The 16,166-nt window shown below is 57.6% G+C and overlaps 3 protein-coding genes across 3 annotated transcripts; all 3 read left to right on the plus strand.

The window, feature by feature from the left end:
- Positions 1 to 2,019: 2,019 nt before the first annotated feature.
- LOC120411302 (membrane primary amine oxidase-like) lies at positions 2,020 to 3,681 on the plus strand. Its single transcript, XM_039565571.1, has 2 exons — positions 2,020 to 3,586; positions 3,668 to 3,681. Exons 1-2 carry the CDS (start codon positions 2,020 to 2,022, stop codon positions 3,679 to 3,681), a joined length of 1,581 nt encoding a protein of 526 aa, XP_039421505.1.
- Positions 3,624 to 10,311, plus strand: LOC104697770 (amine oxidase copper containing 3). The gene is given in 5 exon segments (XM_039565665.1): positions 3,624 to 6,943; positions 6,945 to 7,587; positions 8,579 to 8,864; positions 9,039 to 9,168; positions 9,700 to 10,311. Coding segments are annotated over 5 exon segments (2,271 nt in total). The 5' UTR covers positions 3,624 to 6,016; the 3' UTR covers positions 9,985 to 10,311.
- Positions 10,312 to 11,188: 877 nt separating this feature from the next.
- LOC120409621 (membrane primary amine oxidase-like) lies at positions 11,189 to 14,738 on the plus strand. Its single transcript, XM_019293840.3, has 4 exons — positions 11,189 to 12,898; positions 12,997 to 13,282; positions 13,978 to 14,107; positions 14,271 to 14,738. Exons 1-4 carry the CDS (start codon positions 11,329 to 11,331, stop codon positions 14,571 to 14,573), a joined length of 2,289 nt encoding a protein of 762 aa, XP_019149385.2. The 5' UTR covers positions 11,189 to 11,328; the 3' UTR covers positions 14,574 to 14,738.
- Positions 14,739 to 16,166: the final 1,428 nt, after the last annotated feature.

Consider the following 16,166-nt stretch of genomic DNA (forward strand, 5'->3'; position numbering starts at 1 on the left):
CTCCCAGCCCAGCTGCAGGGTTGAGTTGTGATTTGTGGGGCAGGAAGGCCTGTGGAGTTTTCTTAAACTACTGCTGTGCTGCTTGGAAAAGGCCCTTCTGTAATTGCAGCCTGTGCCGTGGCTTTGAGGGCCTCAGGGTGCAAACCCGAGAGGCAAAATCAAACCTGAATGATCTGCTCTTTGTGTACTTCTTAAAGGAAAGGTCCACACGAGCTTTGTGGAGGTTCTGCTGTGTGCTCCACACCTGACCCAGGGCAGCAGTGCTTCTGCTCTGTGCTCCACACCTGACCCAGGACAGCAGTGCTTCTGCTGTGTGCTCCTAGTGAAATGGGCACCATGTTCCAGGCCTACACCAAAAGGGAATTTTTCTTTCAAGTCTAACCCCAGGTAATCCTCGAAGCCTCACTGACTTCATGGGTTGAAAGACTGACTTGGAAATGAGCGCTGCTTTGCCTGATTTGGGGTTGCTCAGAGGTGTTCAATTCTGCCACTGTGAGCTGATGAGAGCAGGTACTTCAGCACAGCTCTGTTCTTTTCTGTCCTGTCCCTGCCCATTGCTGTGTCCGTGCTGCAGTGAGCCCCTTTGCTGGCACTGTGACTACATGAAGCAAGTGCTGTGGCTCTGAGGCTCTCCTGGCGTGGCAGCTGGTGAGGCAGAGCCCTGTGTGCTGGCACAGAGAGCGTGTCTCTGGCCTCACAGCTGCAGCCTGTCCTGAAGAAGGCTGAGGCTGCCAGTGGTGGTGAGGATAATGGAGTGTGACCCACGACAACGTGGCCTTCTGCCTCCCAGCCTGGTGTCTGGCATGGCCAGAGGACCACAGAGGGGCTGAGCCCCAGGCAGGATCTGCCACAGAGGAAGAACCAGAGGCTGGTGGGAGCTGTCTCCCATCAGGAAACTGACAGGAGGAAGAGAAGACGAGGGTGAGGTGAGGTGAGGCTGGCAGCAGGAGTGGAAATATTGGGTTGAATCTCCAGCCCTGGTTCTCTTGGATGCCGTGACCTACTCAGCACCAGCTCCGGGACTGTAGCCAAGGTGGTGCGAGCATCTGCTGCGTGGCAGGATGGAACACCAAGTCCTTCTGGCTGCCTTGTTCTGCCAGTGCCTTCAAACAGCGCTGTGAGGCCAGCAGGGACTGTCTTTGGGGTGGCAGAGGGCAGCTGTGGCTGCCCAGCCTGGGCACTCTGGCTGGGCAGCACTGATAGCAGGCACTGCCCTCAGCTGCTGCTGGGTGCACGTTCAGGATCTCTCTGTCTTTGAGGGAACCTCTTGGGAGCTGCACCTCAGTTTATCTGTGAATTGGAGGGAGAGACAAGGGCTGGATGATCCTGTGACAGTACAGTGCTGGGGATTAATTGGCTCAGAGCTGTTCTAAGGTGCAAACTAAGAGCTGGTTGTTCACAGCACGTTGGGGCCTGATTCTCCTCCTGAACTACATCTCCATGCCTGCCAAAGTTTTTCTGCTGCTACACAGAAGGATGTGTTTTCAGCAGAGGCTTCCATGTGGAAGATTTAAAAAAATTAAATAAAAAGTAACTCCAAGCTTGGAATGGTGCTGCCAGGGAGAATGTTTACAAGGAAGCAGCCTGATAAACAAGGAAAATCGGTGAGTTGTAAAGAGGTGAAATTGTACAGTGTGGCAACAATTCCCAGCTTGTCAGAGCCTCACAGTGGTCACAGCCACCTCAGGCTGACTGCAGGATCTCCGTTTTTACAGGCAGCCTCAGGAAGCCAGGCTGGACTGAAAAAGTAACAGAATTATGTGGAACTTGTCTGAGTCACTGACCCTACATCTCCACAAGTTCTTTCAGGGCACTGCCGTGAAGGAGGACCAGAGGAGGCTGCAGCTGAGAAGAGATCTGCCCTTTCTGGTCACCAAGGATTTCAGATCTCCTCCCCTAGCCTCTCCCAGTCTTTTGTACTTTCTGCGTTAATCCATCCAGTGCAGCATACACTGACAGAGGCAGGAGCTGGAAAGCCTGCTTTGAAAGCCTCTGAATGCTGCTGGACCAGCTGGAGGCATGAACCTAAAAACCGTGCTCATCCTCCTTGGTCTGGCATTAGCCACAATATTCGCTTTGGTCTGCGTGTTGCTGACCAGAGGAAGGAGCCCCAGAAGCTGCCAGCACCTGCACCCGGAGCAGGAGGACATGGAGGATGGCCAGAGCCTGGTCTTTGCTGACCTGACACCTGAGGAGATGTCCCAGGTGGTGCGGTACCTGCAGGGAAAGCTCGGGGTGCCGCTGGTTGAGGCCTCGCGTGCCAAACCCTCGGACAACTGCATCGCCTCCGTGGATCTGCAGGTCCCCGCCAAGGCAGAGGTGCTGCGGTTCCTGGACGCAGGGGGGGCTCGTCCCGCCCGGGAGGCGCTGGCTGTGCTGTACTTTGGGAACCAGGCAGACCCCAACATCACCGAGTACGTGGTGGGGCCGCTGCCGACGCCAGTGTACCACCGAGACGTGACGGTGCAGAAGTACGGGGGGAAGGTGCCCTACCACCGCAGACCGACACTGGCTGTTGAGTACAAGCAGATTGGAGGGTTTTTAAAGAGCCAAGTGTTCCCCTCAGCTCCAGCTTTCATGCAACAAGTAATGGAGTACGATGGAGCCAATCTTGCAGTCGTGACAGCTGCTCCCCGGGGATTCCAGTCTGGAGATCGGGTCACCTGGTTTGTCCTGTTTCAGAACGTGAGTGGATTCTTTGTGCACCCGGTGGGGCTGGAGGTGCTGGTGGACCACAGCAGCCTGGACATCTCGCAGTGGGCGGTGAGCAGGGTCTTCTACAATGGGCAGTACTACAGGGACATGGTTCATCTGGAGAGTGCCTATGTGCAGGGTCGTATCAGCGTGGAGAAGGTGAGGAAGGCACCGTGGGATGGGGACTTCTCGTCCATGAAGCCTCGGGCGCCTGTGGCCGCGCTGTTCCCAGTGCAGTACGAGCCGCAGGGTCCCCGCTACAGCGTCAGGAACAACCACGTCCTCTTCCAGGCCTGGAGCTTTGCCTTTGGGATGAGCGTGAGCACGGGCCTGCGGCTGTTTGACATCCGACACAAGGGGGAGAGGGTTGCCTATGAAATCAGCGTGCAAGAGGCGCTGTCAGTGTACGGCTCCAACTGCCCGGGAGGGATGTCCACGCGCTACATGGACGGCAGCTTTGGCCTGGGGCGCTACACCTCCCCCTTGGTGCGAGGGGTCGACTGCCCGTACCTGGCCACCTACGTGGACACACACTCTCTGTCTGAGAGCCTGAGGCCCAGGAAGGGGAAAGCTTCGCTCTGCATCTTTGAGCAGAACCTGGGCTCCCCTCTGAGGCGCCACTACTCCAACTTGCAGTCGCTCTACTACGGGGGGCTGGTCAACTCCGCTCTGGTCGTTCGGTCCATTGCCACTGTGGGCAACTATGACTATGTGTGGGACTTCATCTTCTACCAGAACGGGGCCATGGAGGGCAAGGTGCAGGCCACGGGGTACCCAAGCTCATCCTTTCTTCATGGGGATGGCCTGAGATACGGCAATAGGCTTTGGGAGCACACGCTGGGTACCGTACACACCCATTTTGTCAACTATAAGGTGGACTTGGACGTGGGAGGTAGGTCTGGATCTTCTTTCAATGCCTTCCATTGTACTGATAAACCCCAGAGCTTTGAGGTTTGCCTCCTTGTCCATACAGTCCCTAATAAGTGACATCAGAACTCTGCTTCTTTAATCTCCTAACCTCTTATTTCACTGCAAAAATGTTTTTCGATATGTAAAACAGTCTGTCAAGGTCATGGAGTGGAAAGCACTCAATGGGAATTTCTGGGAGCTCTGTGTTCAGCTCAGGGAAAGTATGAAAGGTAGCAGCTGAAAAATGTTTGTGTTTCCTTGAGGCCTCACGTCTGGCACGGTGTGTGTTGCCATAGGCATGAGCGGGCAGACAGGGAGTTGGCCCTGTCTGAGCGCAGACAGTGTGAGCCTGCTTTCGCAGCGCCCGGTGCTGTTCCTGGCATTCCATCTCCCTTGGGAAAATCCTCTTCGTGTCTCACTGCCCCACGTAAAGCAGGGCAGCTGTCCTGGTGCTCCGTGGGGCTGAGCCCCTGCAGCTCTATCCCCTTCTTCTCTTGCGGAAACACTCGAGCCTTGGATCCCAAGTCTTGGGCTGCAAAGCTGCTACAGCAACCTGGTGAGTTCCCCTGCTCCCATGTGCAGGCACAGGCTGGCAGTGGATGTCTGCACAGGGTTATTTGAGCCCAGGAGCAGCCCCTTGCTCACAGTGAAGTGCTGGCAGCCACCCCTGAGAGTGCAGCGATGCTCAGCCTCAGGGGCACCTCTGCTCCCCCACAGACGGCTGTTGCAGTACCTGCCGTCCGGGGACAGTGGGGACACGGCATCTGTTATTGAAAACCACTTCTGGGAAAGGCAGAGGGAAAATGTTTTACATCTGCACAGGACCAAAGAGGTCGCTGGTGGGCAGTGGCTACATCTGAACCAGCCCAAAGAGAAAAGCAGCCCCAGGGATCCAGGCTGTCTCCTGGATTGTGGAAAGTAACCTCAGAACTATGTTGGTCAAGCTGCAGATAACTCCAGAGCAAGCATTCAGTCCCTGCTCACGCCCTCCTGTGTACCTGCCTGTGATGCAGGGGTTTGTATGGCCTGGAAAGGTGCTGCTGCTGTTGTTACGGTCAAAATCGGGGCTGATGCTGGTTCCTTCCTGAAAGCAAGGCTCGAGAATGTGCTAAAATACAGTTCCTGTGTGGGGGCAAGGTCCTTTTCTGTGACTTCGATATCCCTCAGTGCCCCTCTCTGGTTACAGACCCTGAGCCCTGACTGCTGCAAAACGCTCTGGCGTAGAGTTGTGTAAATCTCAGACTTGTTCCCTGTGGTGAGAGGGGAGCTGTGTTCCAGGCAAGAGGGCTTGGGGCCATGCAGGGAGCTTGGGAAGTTCCTGCAGGAGCCCTACCTTCCAGCACTGGGAGGGCACAGCTGTGTCACAGCTAAAGTGGGTCATGCCCCACACAGGTTCTTGGATCCTGATCTGAGGCTGTGGGGCTTGCAGGGAAAAAGGGCAATTATTGCCTAGTTGGAAGTGAGAATGAAAACATAATTCCTAAATTAACACAAATGCAGATGGGGTAAATTGCTGCAGTGCTGTGGTGGTTCTGGCCCCTCCTGCCTGTGCCTCAGACTCTCCCCAGCAGGAGGGTGTTTGGTGGACCCTGATCTCCAAAAAGGCATCCTCGCTGTCGGTGGTGTGTCACTGCCTTGCATGGGGCCAGGTGCCATGGGGGAGCCTTGCAGGAGCTGATGGCCACGCTGGAGCAGCCCCTTCACACCATTTCTGTCCGTGGTAGCTCTTGTGCAAAGATCTCGTCTGCTGGAATGGGACTGGGATGATTCAGCAAGTGCTGCCTTTTCTCACCAGAGAGCTGCCTCTGGTCTGCCCACAGCCAGAGCCAGGCTGGAGCTGCCAGGTCCCTTCCTTCAGGGCTGGGAAGGACATGGAGGCAACAGAGAATGGTGACAGGAAGAACTGGCATGTGGAGGTGCTGGGAGCCAGCGGGTCTCGGGCTGTGCCAGCACAGACCAACCCTTCAGGGGAGTGGGGCTGGTCCAGGGGCACTGGGTGCAGAAGGACCAGGCCGGCTGAGCCTTCCCCCGCGGCATCACCATGCTCCCACAGGAGATGGGGCGTCCTGGGAGACACTGAAAGAAGCAAAGGCCCCTAGGCTGGATGAGACTGGGGCTCTTTGTGGTGTCACCCTGCAGCGGAGAAACCCATCAGTAGCTTGGTGAGTGAGCCAGGCACTGGCTCCCTGGCTGGCTCCTTTGGTGCATCTGGGGTGGGGAGGAAACAAGCCAAACTGGCTGGGACCTGGGATCTCCTCTCGGAGCCCCACGGGAGCTACAGGTTCCCTCCCCACCTCACAAGCGTCGCCGTTACGCCCACAGTTGCAAATGAATAAAGACCTTGGTCTGCAGGTGAGGGACGTGCTCTGGATTCTTCAGCCAAACTGCATGTGCTGTCACTGCACTTGGAGTGATGAACCCCAAACTTCCCTACGTTCTCCTGGTTGGGGCTGCAGTGATAATCTTCATTCTCTCCTGCATGCTGCTGAGCAGGGGTAGGCAATCGCCCAGCTGTGAATCCCAGCCCAGTGTTGTGGAGAAGACAGGATCCATGAGCCAGAGCCTGGTCTTTGCTGACCTGACACCTGAGGAGATGTCCCAGGTGGTGCGGTACCTGCAGGGAAAGCTCGGGGTGCCGCTGGTTGAGGCCTCGCGTGCCAAACCCTCGGACAACTGCATCGCCTCCGTGGATCTGCAGGTCCCCGCCAAGGCAGAGGTGCTGCGGTTCCTGGACGCAGGGGGGGCTCGTCCCGCCCGGGAGGCGCTGGCTGTGCTGTACTTTGGGAACCAGGCAGACCCCAACATCACCGAGTACGTGGTGGGGCCGCTGCCGACGCCAGTGTACCACCGAGACGTGACGGTGCAGAAGTACGGGGGGAAGGTGCCCTACCACCGCAGACCAATGCTGGGCAGCGAGTACAAGCAGCTGGGAGTGTTCTTGGAGACGGTGGCATTTGCTGCAGCACCAACCTTCCTCAAAGAAGTCTTTGAGTATGACAGAACCAATGTGGCATTTCAGACCACAGTCCCTCATGGATTCCAGTCTGGAGATCGGGTCACCTGGTTTGTCCTGTTTCAGAACGTGAGTGGATTCTTTGTGCACCCGGTGGGGCTGGAGGTGCTGGTGGACCACAGCAGCCTGGACATCTCGCAGTGGGCGGTGAGCAGGGTCTTCTACAATGGGCAGTACTACAGGGACATGGTTCATCTGGAGAGTGCCTATGTGCAGGGTCGTATCAGCGTGGAGAAGGTGAGGAAGGCACCGTGGGATGGGGACTTCTCGTCCATGAAGCCTCGGGCGCCTGTGGCCGCGCTGTTCCCAGTGCAGTACGAGCCGCAGGGGTCCCCGCTACAGCGTCAGGAACAACCACGTCCTCTTCCAGGCCTGGAGCTTTGCCTTTGGGATGAGCGTGAGCACGGGCCTGCGGCTGTTTGACATCCGACACAAGGGGGAGAGGGTTGCCTATGAAATCAGCGTGCAAGAGGCGCTGTCAGTGTACGGCTCCAACTGCCCGGGAGGGATGTCCACGCGCTACATGGACGGCAGCTTTGGCCTGGGGCGCTACACCTCCCCCTTGGTGCGAGGGGTCGACTGCCCGTACCTGGCCACCTACGTGGACACACACTCTCTGTCTGAGAGCCTGAGGCCCAGGAAGGGGAAAGCTTCGCTCTGCATCTTTGAGCAGAACCTGGGCTCCCCTCTGAGGCGCCACTACTCCAACTTGCAGTCGCTCTACTACGGGGGGCTGGTCAACTCTGCTCTGGTCGTTCGGTCCATTGCCACTGTGGGCAACTATGACTATGTGTGGGACTTCATCTTCTACCAGAACGGGGCCATGGAGGGCAAGGTGCAGGCCACGGGGTACCCAAGCTCATCCTTTCTTCATGGGGATGGCCTGAGATACGGCAATAGGCTTTGGGAGCACACACTGGGTACCATACACACCCATTTTGTCAACTATAAGGTGGACTTGGATGTGGGAGGTAGGTCTGGCTCTTGTCTCTCCACTTCAAAAAGTACTCTCCAAGTACTTTCAGACTCAAAAAACGTGACTTTTTTGGTGGTTATACAGATTTTCCTTTCCACTTGTCAGGCAGGGTGGTGTGCTAGCAGTGGGGGGTGGCAGAACTGCAGGAAGAAGGAAAAGGCAGATGGAATCACACTGTCAGTGTTAATACTGGCAGGGGAGGTGTGGGGTAAGAAGTTCTGTTCATGCAAGAAAAAGAAAGAAAATTAGCTCAGTGCTGCTAGCTGTGCATGGATCTTTTTCTGTGGGGCTCCAACCTTCATACATGGCCACAGCTTCAGCTCTGAAATGGCTTTTATGAAAAAAATGTAAAAGGAGGAGAACACAGAGGGGGGTCATGGTGGGACGGGCAGGAGGAGCTGAGCAATAGCTCCTCTGCCAGACCTGCAGAGGCACTGGCCATCAAATGCTCTCGGCAGCCCTTTGCCACCCTGTCCCTGAATTGATTTGCTCCCATGCCCCTCCTGTTGCTCCTATCCTTGGGCCCACGTCTCTTTGTGGCAGGACCTGAACTGCACAACACTGCTTTTGTGTGTGATGTGCAAATGTGTTCATCACCTGGGCTGCTCCAGGTGCCTCCACTGTGCAGGATGAGCTAATGAGCAGTAACAAGGCTCTCTAGTTAACTAGATTACGCTTGTAGGGGAAGCAAACCTGTTCCTCTGCCCTGGGGTGAGGCTCATCCCTTGTCCCCTCTTGTCTCTCACAGAGTCTGCCACAGAGTGGTGTTGCCTGGCTCAGACAAGTGTCCAGCCATGGATTAAGACACAAGTGCTGTTGTCGTGGCATGGCATGTGGAGCTGCAGAGCAGCAACTGCTCTTGGACAGGGTCGTTGCTCAGAGCACAGGGTGCAGGGAGGGAGAACAGGGAGAGCAGGCACTCTGATGTCCTTGGGGAACAGGGGACTGTGGGGACTCACCTCAGTGACTTTGTTTTGGCTTCGCAGGGGTGAAAAACTCCCTCGTGGCCCATGACATGGCATTTGAGATGACACGGGCTCCCTGGAGCCCAGAGCAGCAGATAGAGCGGCCACGACTCACCAAGAAAGTCCTGGACACGGAAGACCAGGCTGCCTTCCGACTCCAGTCAAAGATGCCCAGATACATCTACTTCGCAGCCAACAGCAAAAACAAGTGGGGCCACCAGCGTGGCTACAGGATCCAGATCACCAGTTTTGCAGGGGACCACATCCCCGAAGCCAGTTCCATGGAGAGGGCCATCAGCTGGGCAAGGTCAGGCTGTTCTGGCTGGGATGGCAGGTTCTCAGAGACCCTCTCAGCCCTGCCAGCTGGGAAGGCATTGCTGGATGTCCCTTGATGGGAGGCACAGGGAAACATTCTTCTGGGGTTGCTCCATTAACTCTGCCCTGCCTCAGGGGCTGCTCCCATCTCTTTTCTTGTCCTCAGGTACCAGCTGGCTGTCACCCGGAGGAAGGAGGAGGAGCCCACCAGCACCAGCGTCTACAACCAGAATGACCCCTGGACACCCACTGTCACCTTTGCTGACTTCATCAACAACGAGACCATCACCAACGAGGTAAGCCAGGGTCCCCTGGGCTGGGATGTAACACCCAGCCCCAGGCTCAACGGGAGCCCCAGGGCTGCCTCAGGAGTGGAGTGACTCCAGCATCACCCGTGGGACAGTGGGCCCAGCTGTGAGAGCAGCAGCCCAGGGGAAAGAGGGAAGTGGGTTTGAGCATCCCCTTCTCTGTGTGTCTGCTCGGTGCTTTGGTCAGAGAACACAGATCAGAGTGTGCAGAGCAGAAGCTTGTTTCTCCCTGTGGAGAAATGCTGGCAAAACGTCATGAAGATCTCTGTGAGGCCTTGGAGGTCAAGGCAAGGGCCCTTCCACTGGGTGGATGTCTGCAGCCGTGGCTGTGGCAGGTCTTTGGGGAAGGGAGGAGTTCTTTCCCAGGAGAAGGGAGCTTGGCGTGGGAACGCGGCTTGCTGGTGCCCATGGGGGTCCCCCTCCTTCTCTCCTGTCACTCCCCACGGCCCCATGTGTATTTTGGTCACTGCTGCTGCAGCTTCTGGAGTAACCCTGGGCTTGTGGCTCTTCCCTGCCTAGGACCTGGTTGCCTGGATAACTGCTGGCTTCCTTCACATTCCACACTCTGAGGATATTCCCAACACTGTGACCGTGGGAAACTCGGTCGGTTTTCTCCTGAGACCCTACAACTACTATGACCTGGACCCCTCTATATACTCCCACGATGGTGTGTTTTTCACCAGCCAGCAGGACTTTACAGCATGTGAAATCAACCCTCTTGCCTGCTTGCCCAAAACTGCCTCTTGTTTGCCAAACTTCCCCCCATTCACCTATGATGGTTTTCAAAATATGAGCAGGCTTTAATGCTACAGGACAGTGTGAGGAGATGTGGTCAGAGACACCAGGCTGACCGTTCTGCCTCCGATTTTCAGCTTTTTAGTGAAGTTGTCTCAATTTCCAGTTGTCCGGTGACTTCACATTTTATCATTGCTTTTGAAATAGTGCTCTTGAAAAGGGAAGCGTGATTTTCCTAGCGTGATACCAGATGGAAGTCTACGTTATCTGTTAATTCCTGAATCTGAGTCTGTCACTAGAGGAAAGTGAGGAGAAAATCCTGTTCCTCTGCTGTAGAAGCAAGTGCTGTGTAGTGCATATCTCAGGTCAAAATAATGAAAATGGTGCTGGTCCAATGCTCTCAAGTGTCTCGTTCTTACAACCTACAGCAGCGTCTCCTGGGGGGTGATGCTGGTCTCTGCCACGTTTCTTGTGCCCACAAACCAGCCCAGCAGTGTGGCTCTGGGTGCTCATCAGGGCACAGGGATGTCCAGCTGGAGGGACAGGCTGGGGCACGCGCCAGGGCTCAGGGGCAGGGACTGAGGTGGGCACTGGCACCAAGCCCTGTGGCTGCTGGGGGGAGGCTGGGTCATGGCCAGGACTGTGTGGGTTGTGGCTTTCAGGCCCTCGGTGCTGGGCACAAGGGTGGGATCCAGACAGGACCTTGCAGGAAGGGGTCTCGTGGCTGCTGGTGATGCAGCATGGCCAGAGCCACTGCCTGTTTGCCAGGATGCTGGTTGGGCTCTGGCACCCTTGTTCCCCTCCTCGCAGCCCCATCTGTGCTAGGATGTAGCTCAGGATCAGCGGGCACCATTGCAGGGTGACAAAGAGCTGTCCCCTCCCTCCTGGCTGCAGGACCATGGTGACATGGGCAGCAGCAGTCAATGCTGCTGGTGATGGCAGGGCTGTGCCAGGATGGGGCACTGGTGCTGTGTTCAGCACAGCTCTGCGCAGGGAAGGCTCATCTCTACAGCCGCTGCTGCCAGCATCTGTGGGGTTAAGAGGAGGAGGAGCAGGGAGGTGTGCTTATTCCCCCTAAATGACTGGATCCATCCTCTCTAAGCTCTGCAGTGTAGGATCTGGGACCAGAGGGGAAGCACAGATGTACAAACATTGAGTTTACTTTAAATTATGACCCTCTAGGGAAGCAGAACAAAGTTGCCTTTTATGGTTCCCAGCAAACCCTGGCAATGTGTGAGAACGTCCCCTCGCGCCCTCCCTGCGAGTTCCTCTGGGCTGTTCCCTGCTGCGAAAACAGGGGAGAAAAATAAACCCAACCCAACCCAGCCCCTTGTTCTAGTGAGTCTCTGGGAGGATTCCGCAGCTGGAAACGTGTCCTGCCAGACTGCAGGAGCACTCGGTGCCCCAGCAGGCATGAGCCTGAAAACCGTGTTCATCCTCCTTGGTCTGGCATTAGCCACAATATTCGCTTTGGTCTGCGTGTTGCTGACCAGAGGAAGGAGCCCCAGAAGCTGCCAGCACCTGCACCCGGAGCAGGAGGACATGGAGGATGGCCAGAGCCTGGTCTTTGCTGACCTGACACCTGAGGAGATGTCCCAGGTGGTGCGGTACCTGCAGGGAAAGCTCGGGGTGCCGCTGGTTGAGGCCTCGCGTGCCAAACCCTCGGACAACTGCATCGCCTCCGTGGATCTGCAGCCCCCCGCCAAGGCAGAGGTGCTGCGGTTCCTGGATGCAGGGGGGGCTCGTCCCGCCCGGGAGGCGCTGGCTGTGCTGTACTTTGGGAACCAGGCAGACCCCAACATCACCGAGTACGTGGTGGGGCCGCTGCCGACGCCAGTGTACCACCGAGACGTGACGGTGCAGAAGTACGGGGGGAAGGTGCCCTACCACCGCAGACCCGTTACCGGCAAGGAGTACATGGATATCAACACCCTCATTCAGAGGGAGCTGAAAAAGGCTCCGCGCTTCCTGGCTGCGTGCTGTGAGTCTGATGGGACCAACCTGGTCATCCTCACCACAGCCCCACGGGGCTTTAAGTCCGGTGACCGCATGACCTGGTTTGTCCTTTTCCACAACGTGGCTGGCACCGGTTACTACCTGTCTCCGGTGGGGCTGGAGGTGCTGGTGGACCATGGGGACCTCCAGGTCTCCCGTTGGCAGCTGCACAAAGTCTTCTACAACGGCCGGTACTTTGCCAGCACAGGGGATCTGGAACAGGGGTTTGTGGCCGGTGTGCTGGAGGTCGTCAGACTCAAGCAGCCCCAGGCTGATGCAGTGCTGGGCTCAATGAGGCCCCGGCGCCCGCCTGAGTCCCCAGGTCCACTGCAGTTTGAGCCCCAGGGTCCCCGCTACAGCATCAGGGACAATCGCATCACCTTCCAGGGCTGGAGCATCGCCTTCGGCATGAACCCCAACACCGGCCCGCGCCTCTTTGACATCAGGTACCGTGGGGAGAGGATTGTCTACGAGCTGAGTCTCCAGGAAGCGTTAGCCCTGTATGGCTCCAACTGCCCTGGGGGCATGTCCACCCGCTACCTCGACGGGAGCTTTGGCATTGGCAGGTTTGCCTATGAGCTGGTCCAGGGCCTCGACTGCCCCTACACAGCGACCTACGTGGACCGGCACTACCTGGCAGAGACAGATACTCCCAAAACCAACCAAAACTCACTCTGCATTTTTGAGCATGACTCTGCCCTCCCTCTGAGGCGCCACTTCTCCGACTCGCAGTCCTTCTACTATGGCGGGCTGCGGAAAAACACACTGGTCATCCGTACCATCTCCACGCTCATTAACTACGACTACATCTGGGACTTCATGTTCCACGGCAGCGGAGCTGTGGAGGTCCGGGTGCATGCCACTGGCTACATCAGCTCCTCCTTCTTCCATGGCCAAGGCACTGACTATGGCAACAGGGTTGGGCCCCACACGCTGGGGACAATGCACCTCCACCACATCCACTACAAGGTGGACCTGGATGTTGATGGTAGGTCTGGCCACCTTTGTGCATGGCTGTGGTTTACTGTGGCCTGAGGCTCTTCCTGGGGTGCAGGGCTCGAGAGGGTTTTCTCTTCTGCTTCACAGGGCAGCTGAATTCCCTGGAGACCCAGGACATGGAGTACGAGTTTGTCAAAGATCCCTGGAGCACACAGAACACCATTGAGCGGCCATACCTCCGCAGGGCAAGGCTGGAGAAGGAGGATGAGGCAGCATTCCCACTCAATGCCCCTATGCCCCGCTACCTCTCCTTTGTCGGCCCCAACCCCAACAAGTGGGGGCACCCACGCAGCTACCGGGTCCAGATCATCAGCTTCGCCGGGAAGCACCTGCCCACCAACAGCTCCATGGAACCGTCCATCAGCTGGGGCAGGTGGGTGCCAGGGCTGGGGAGCGTGTGGCCTCAGCTGGTTCTGCTCCTGGCGGAGGGAGACCCTCACCTCTGGGTAGGCCGGCACCAGGCTGCAGGGAAGGGTTAAACAGCAAACATGCATAGCTTTTGGCTCTGAAATTTCCTTGAAGTGTTGCTCAATAACATCTGCTCCTGGTAGTTCACAGGCAGGAATCTGACCTCACGTCAGACTAATTTAGAGCAACCCCATGTGTTTTTCCCTTTGAGGGGAAGTAGGCTGCAGGACAAATTCCTAGGGGAAGCACTGGTATCGCCAGGTTGTGATATCTTCCCAAGAGGACAGAACGTCTTTTGGAGAATGCTTGGGATAAGCACGGTCCAGTCTCAGTGCCAGGGTGAGCTGATGGAGCTCATGCTGGGGAAGCCTGTGTGGGGGAGAAGTAGCTGTGGCTTGAGGGAGCGCATCAGGTGTTGAGTGGCAGCATTTGTGCCTGGATCCATTCATGTTTCACAGCAATGCTGGAAAAGCCACGGGGGGATCCCCCTCAAGCTCGAAGATGCTGGGGCTGTTGCCCTGCTGGCCCTTTCCCTCCCCACTCCAGGGCAGACCAGGGATGCATCCAGCCCCAGTTTGCCAGTGCACCCTGGCTGGCAATGCCACGGCTGCCCTGCCCTGTGCTGGCATGGATAAGCCCCTCTGACCCCTGTGCTGCCAGGTACCAGCTGGCTGTCACCCGGAGGAAGGAGGAGGAGCCCAGCAGCACCAGCATCTACAACCAGAATGATCCCTGGACTCCCACTGTCGCCTTTGCTGACTTCATCAACAACGAGACCATCACCGGCCAGGTAAGCTGGGGTCCCTGGGATGGAGAGAAGCTGAGCCTTGTGGGGGCCATGCCGGCTCCTGCCCTGCCCAGAGGCTTCACCCATTCCAGAGCCAGACTGAGCAGCTGCTGGGCTGGCAGAGTCCTGCTCAGCCTGACAGATGCCTCATTCCTCTTCCCCCCAGGACTTGGTTGCCTGGATCACTGTGGGGTTCCTGCACGTCCCTCATGCTGAAGATGTCCCCAACACGGTGACCGTGGGGAATGGTGTCGGCTTTTTCCTGAGGCCCTACAACTACTTCAACGAGGACCCCTCAGTGGATTCATCTGACAGTGTCTACTTCAGCAGTGAACAGGACACGGGGGCGTGTGGGACCAATCCCCTCGCCTGCCTGTCCTCTGCTGCTGCCTGTGCCCCCCACCTGCCCCCCTTCCACTTTGGGGGCTTCCTCAACCTCAGCCTGGCCCCGCCGCTCGGCGGGCTCTGATGGGCCAGGGGCTGCTGCTGGCTGTCGGGTGGGTGCTCAGAGGGGCTCTGTCCCACACCAGGGTGTTGCATGCTCAGGGTGTTGCATGCTCAGGGTCAGGTTTTCAGAGAAGCTCAGTTCTCATTTCAGCACTGCTAAAGGAGGATACAAAGCCTCTGAAAAACAGCCTTTGGCAGTGACTTTTTTTATTTCATCCAGGATGTCACCCTGTGCACTGTGAGGTGCCCGCAGCCACTCCCCTCCTCTGGAATGGGGCTCTCACCACCTTCCCAACGTCGGTGCACACAGGGTGACGGTGCTGGCCGAGGTTGTCCATAGTACAAAGCTGCAGCTGCCCTTGGAGCTGTGGTCCACCCGAGGTTTTGCCCACAGTGGCAGGAGTGAGTGGTGTGGCGCTGCTGTGGAGCTGCCACAGGACGCCCCAAGCATCCTCCCCAGCCACGCAGCCATTGCAGCATCAAGGCCACCGGGCCCAGGCACCGCCAAGCTCTGGCCGCTGCTGCAGTGCCAAGTCTGCAGATGGAGACGGTGCACTGGGCTAGCCAGGAGGCTGCTGGAGGAGCCCACAGCTGGGCCTCCGGATGGGCAGTCCCCAGGCTGGGCTGTCCCGTGTCCGCCCTTCCCAATAAACAGGCACTGGAGTGCTTTCCCTGGACAAACTCGCGTAGCTCATGCGTGCTGCTGTGGCTCTTGTGGCCGGGGCCAGACCCCGGCATGGCTGATGCTGTGGGAGCTGATGGCCTGTAAGGGATGGCCCTGGCTCAGCTCTGCGGGGGTCCAAGGGATGTGGGGCCACCTCAGTGCCCGGCACAGTGCCTGGCATGGAGCAAACAAGGGAGTTAATGTTTAACAGTTGTTCTGAGCTGTGTTAATCAGTCCTGGGCTTGGCTGCTGCCCAGCGTGCTCAGCCCCCCTGTGTGGGGACTCTCCTTCTACACCCCCAGCTGCACGTGCAGCTCTGGGCTGCAGGATCCCACAGCCCACAGAGCCCATCCTCCCTGTGCCCGGCTGGGATGGGGACACCAAGAAGCTTGGTGAGGCCAGTGCCATCCCTGGCACACGGCTGCAGGTGCTAAGCACTCACCAAGGTGTCCCTGGGGGCATGGTGGGTATCCATCCCCTCTGACCCCTTGCTGTAGTGGATGGGTCTGTCCAGAACCATGGTGTGAGGGGCTCGAGAAGCCCTAATGGCTGTGGTCTGTTCCCCTGGGAGCCAGCTCAGCTTGCTGCAGCACAGGGGAGTGGGGGTGGGAGGAGGGGGAAAATAAGGCCACGGCTCAGTGTGAGGCTGCAGTGGTCCCTGGGTGCCCTGGGGTGACAGCAGGGGCTGTGCCCAGAGGCTTCTCTCAGGCCTTGTGCGAGAGGAAGGTTGTGGCCAGCCAGCTCCCTGCCCACAGCCACGTGCCCACGTGTGTGTGGTGCCGCCTGGACTCTGCTCGTGTGCTGATGCAGTGACCAGAACACTGCCACAGCCCAGCCTGCACCTTGAGGCCATCTGGGAACATTCTGGACCAAACACTGGCACCTGCCATAGCTGCATCTGGAACCTTGGGAATCACGGGGACACCCAGAGCCAGCTGCTGCCACTGCAGT

Source organism: Corvus cornix, chromosome 27 (genome assembly GCF_000738735.6).
Source record: "Corvus cornix cornix isolate S_Up_H32 chromosome 27, ASM73873v5, whole genome shotgun sequence".
NCBI lineage: Eukaryota > Metazoa > Chordata > Aves > Passeriformes > Corvidae > Corvus > Corvus cornix.

What these genes read in the sequence shown, in the direction of transcription:
- LOC120409621 (XM_019293840.3), top strand. Translation starts at nt 11,329, where the DNA reads ATGAGCCTGAAAACCGTGTTCATCCTCCTTGGTCTGGCATTAGCCACA. An exon ending in CCGTCCATCAGCTGGGGCAG is followed by an intron (nt 13,283 to 13,977) that starts GTGGGTGCCAGG and finishes CTGTGCTGCCAG; the next exon opens with GTACCAGCTGGCTGTCACCC. An exon ending in ACGAGACCATCACCGGCCAG is followed by an intron (nt 14,108 to 14,270) that starts GTAAGCTGGGGT and finishes TCTTCCCCCCAG; the next exon opens with GACTTGGTTGCCTGGATCAC.
- LOC120411302 (XM_039565571.1), top strand. Translation starts at nt 2,020, where the DNA reads ATGAACCTAAAAACCGTGCTCATCCTCCTTGGTCTGGCATTAGCCACA.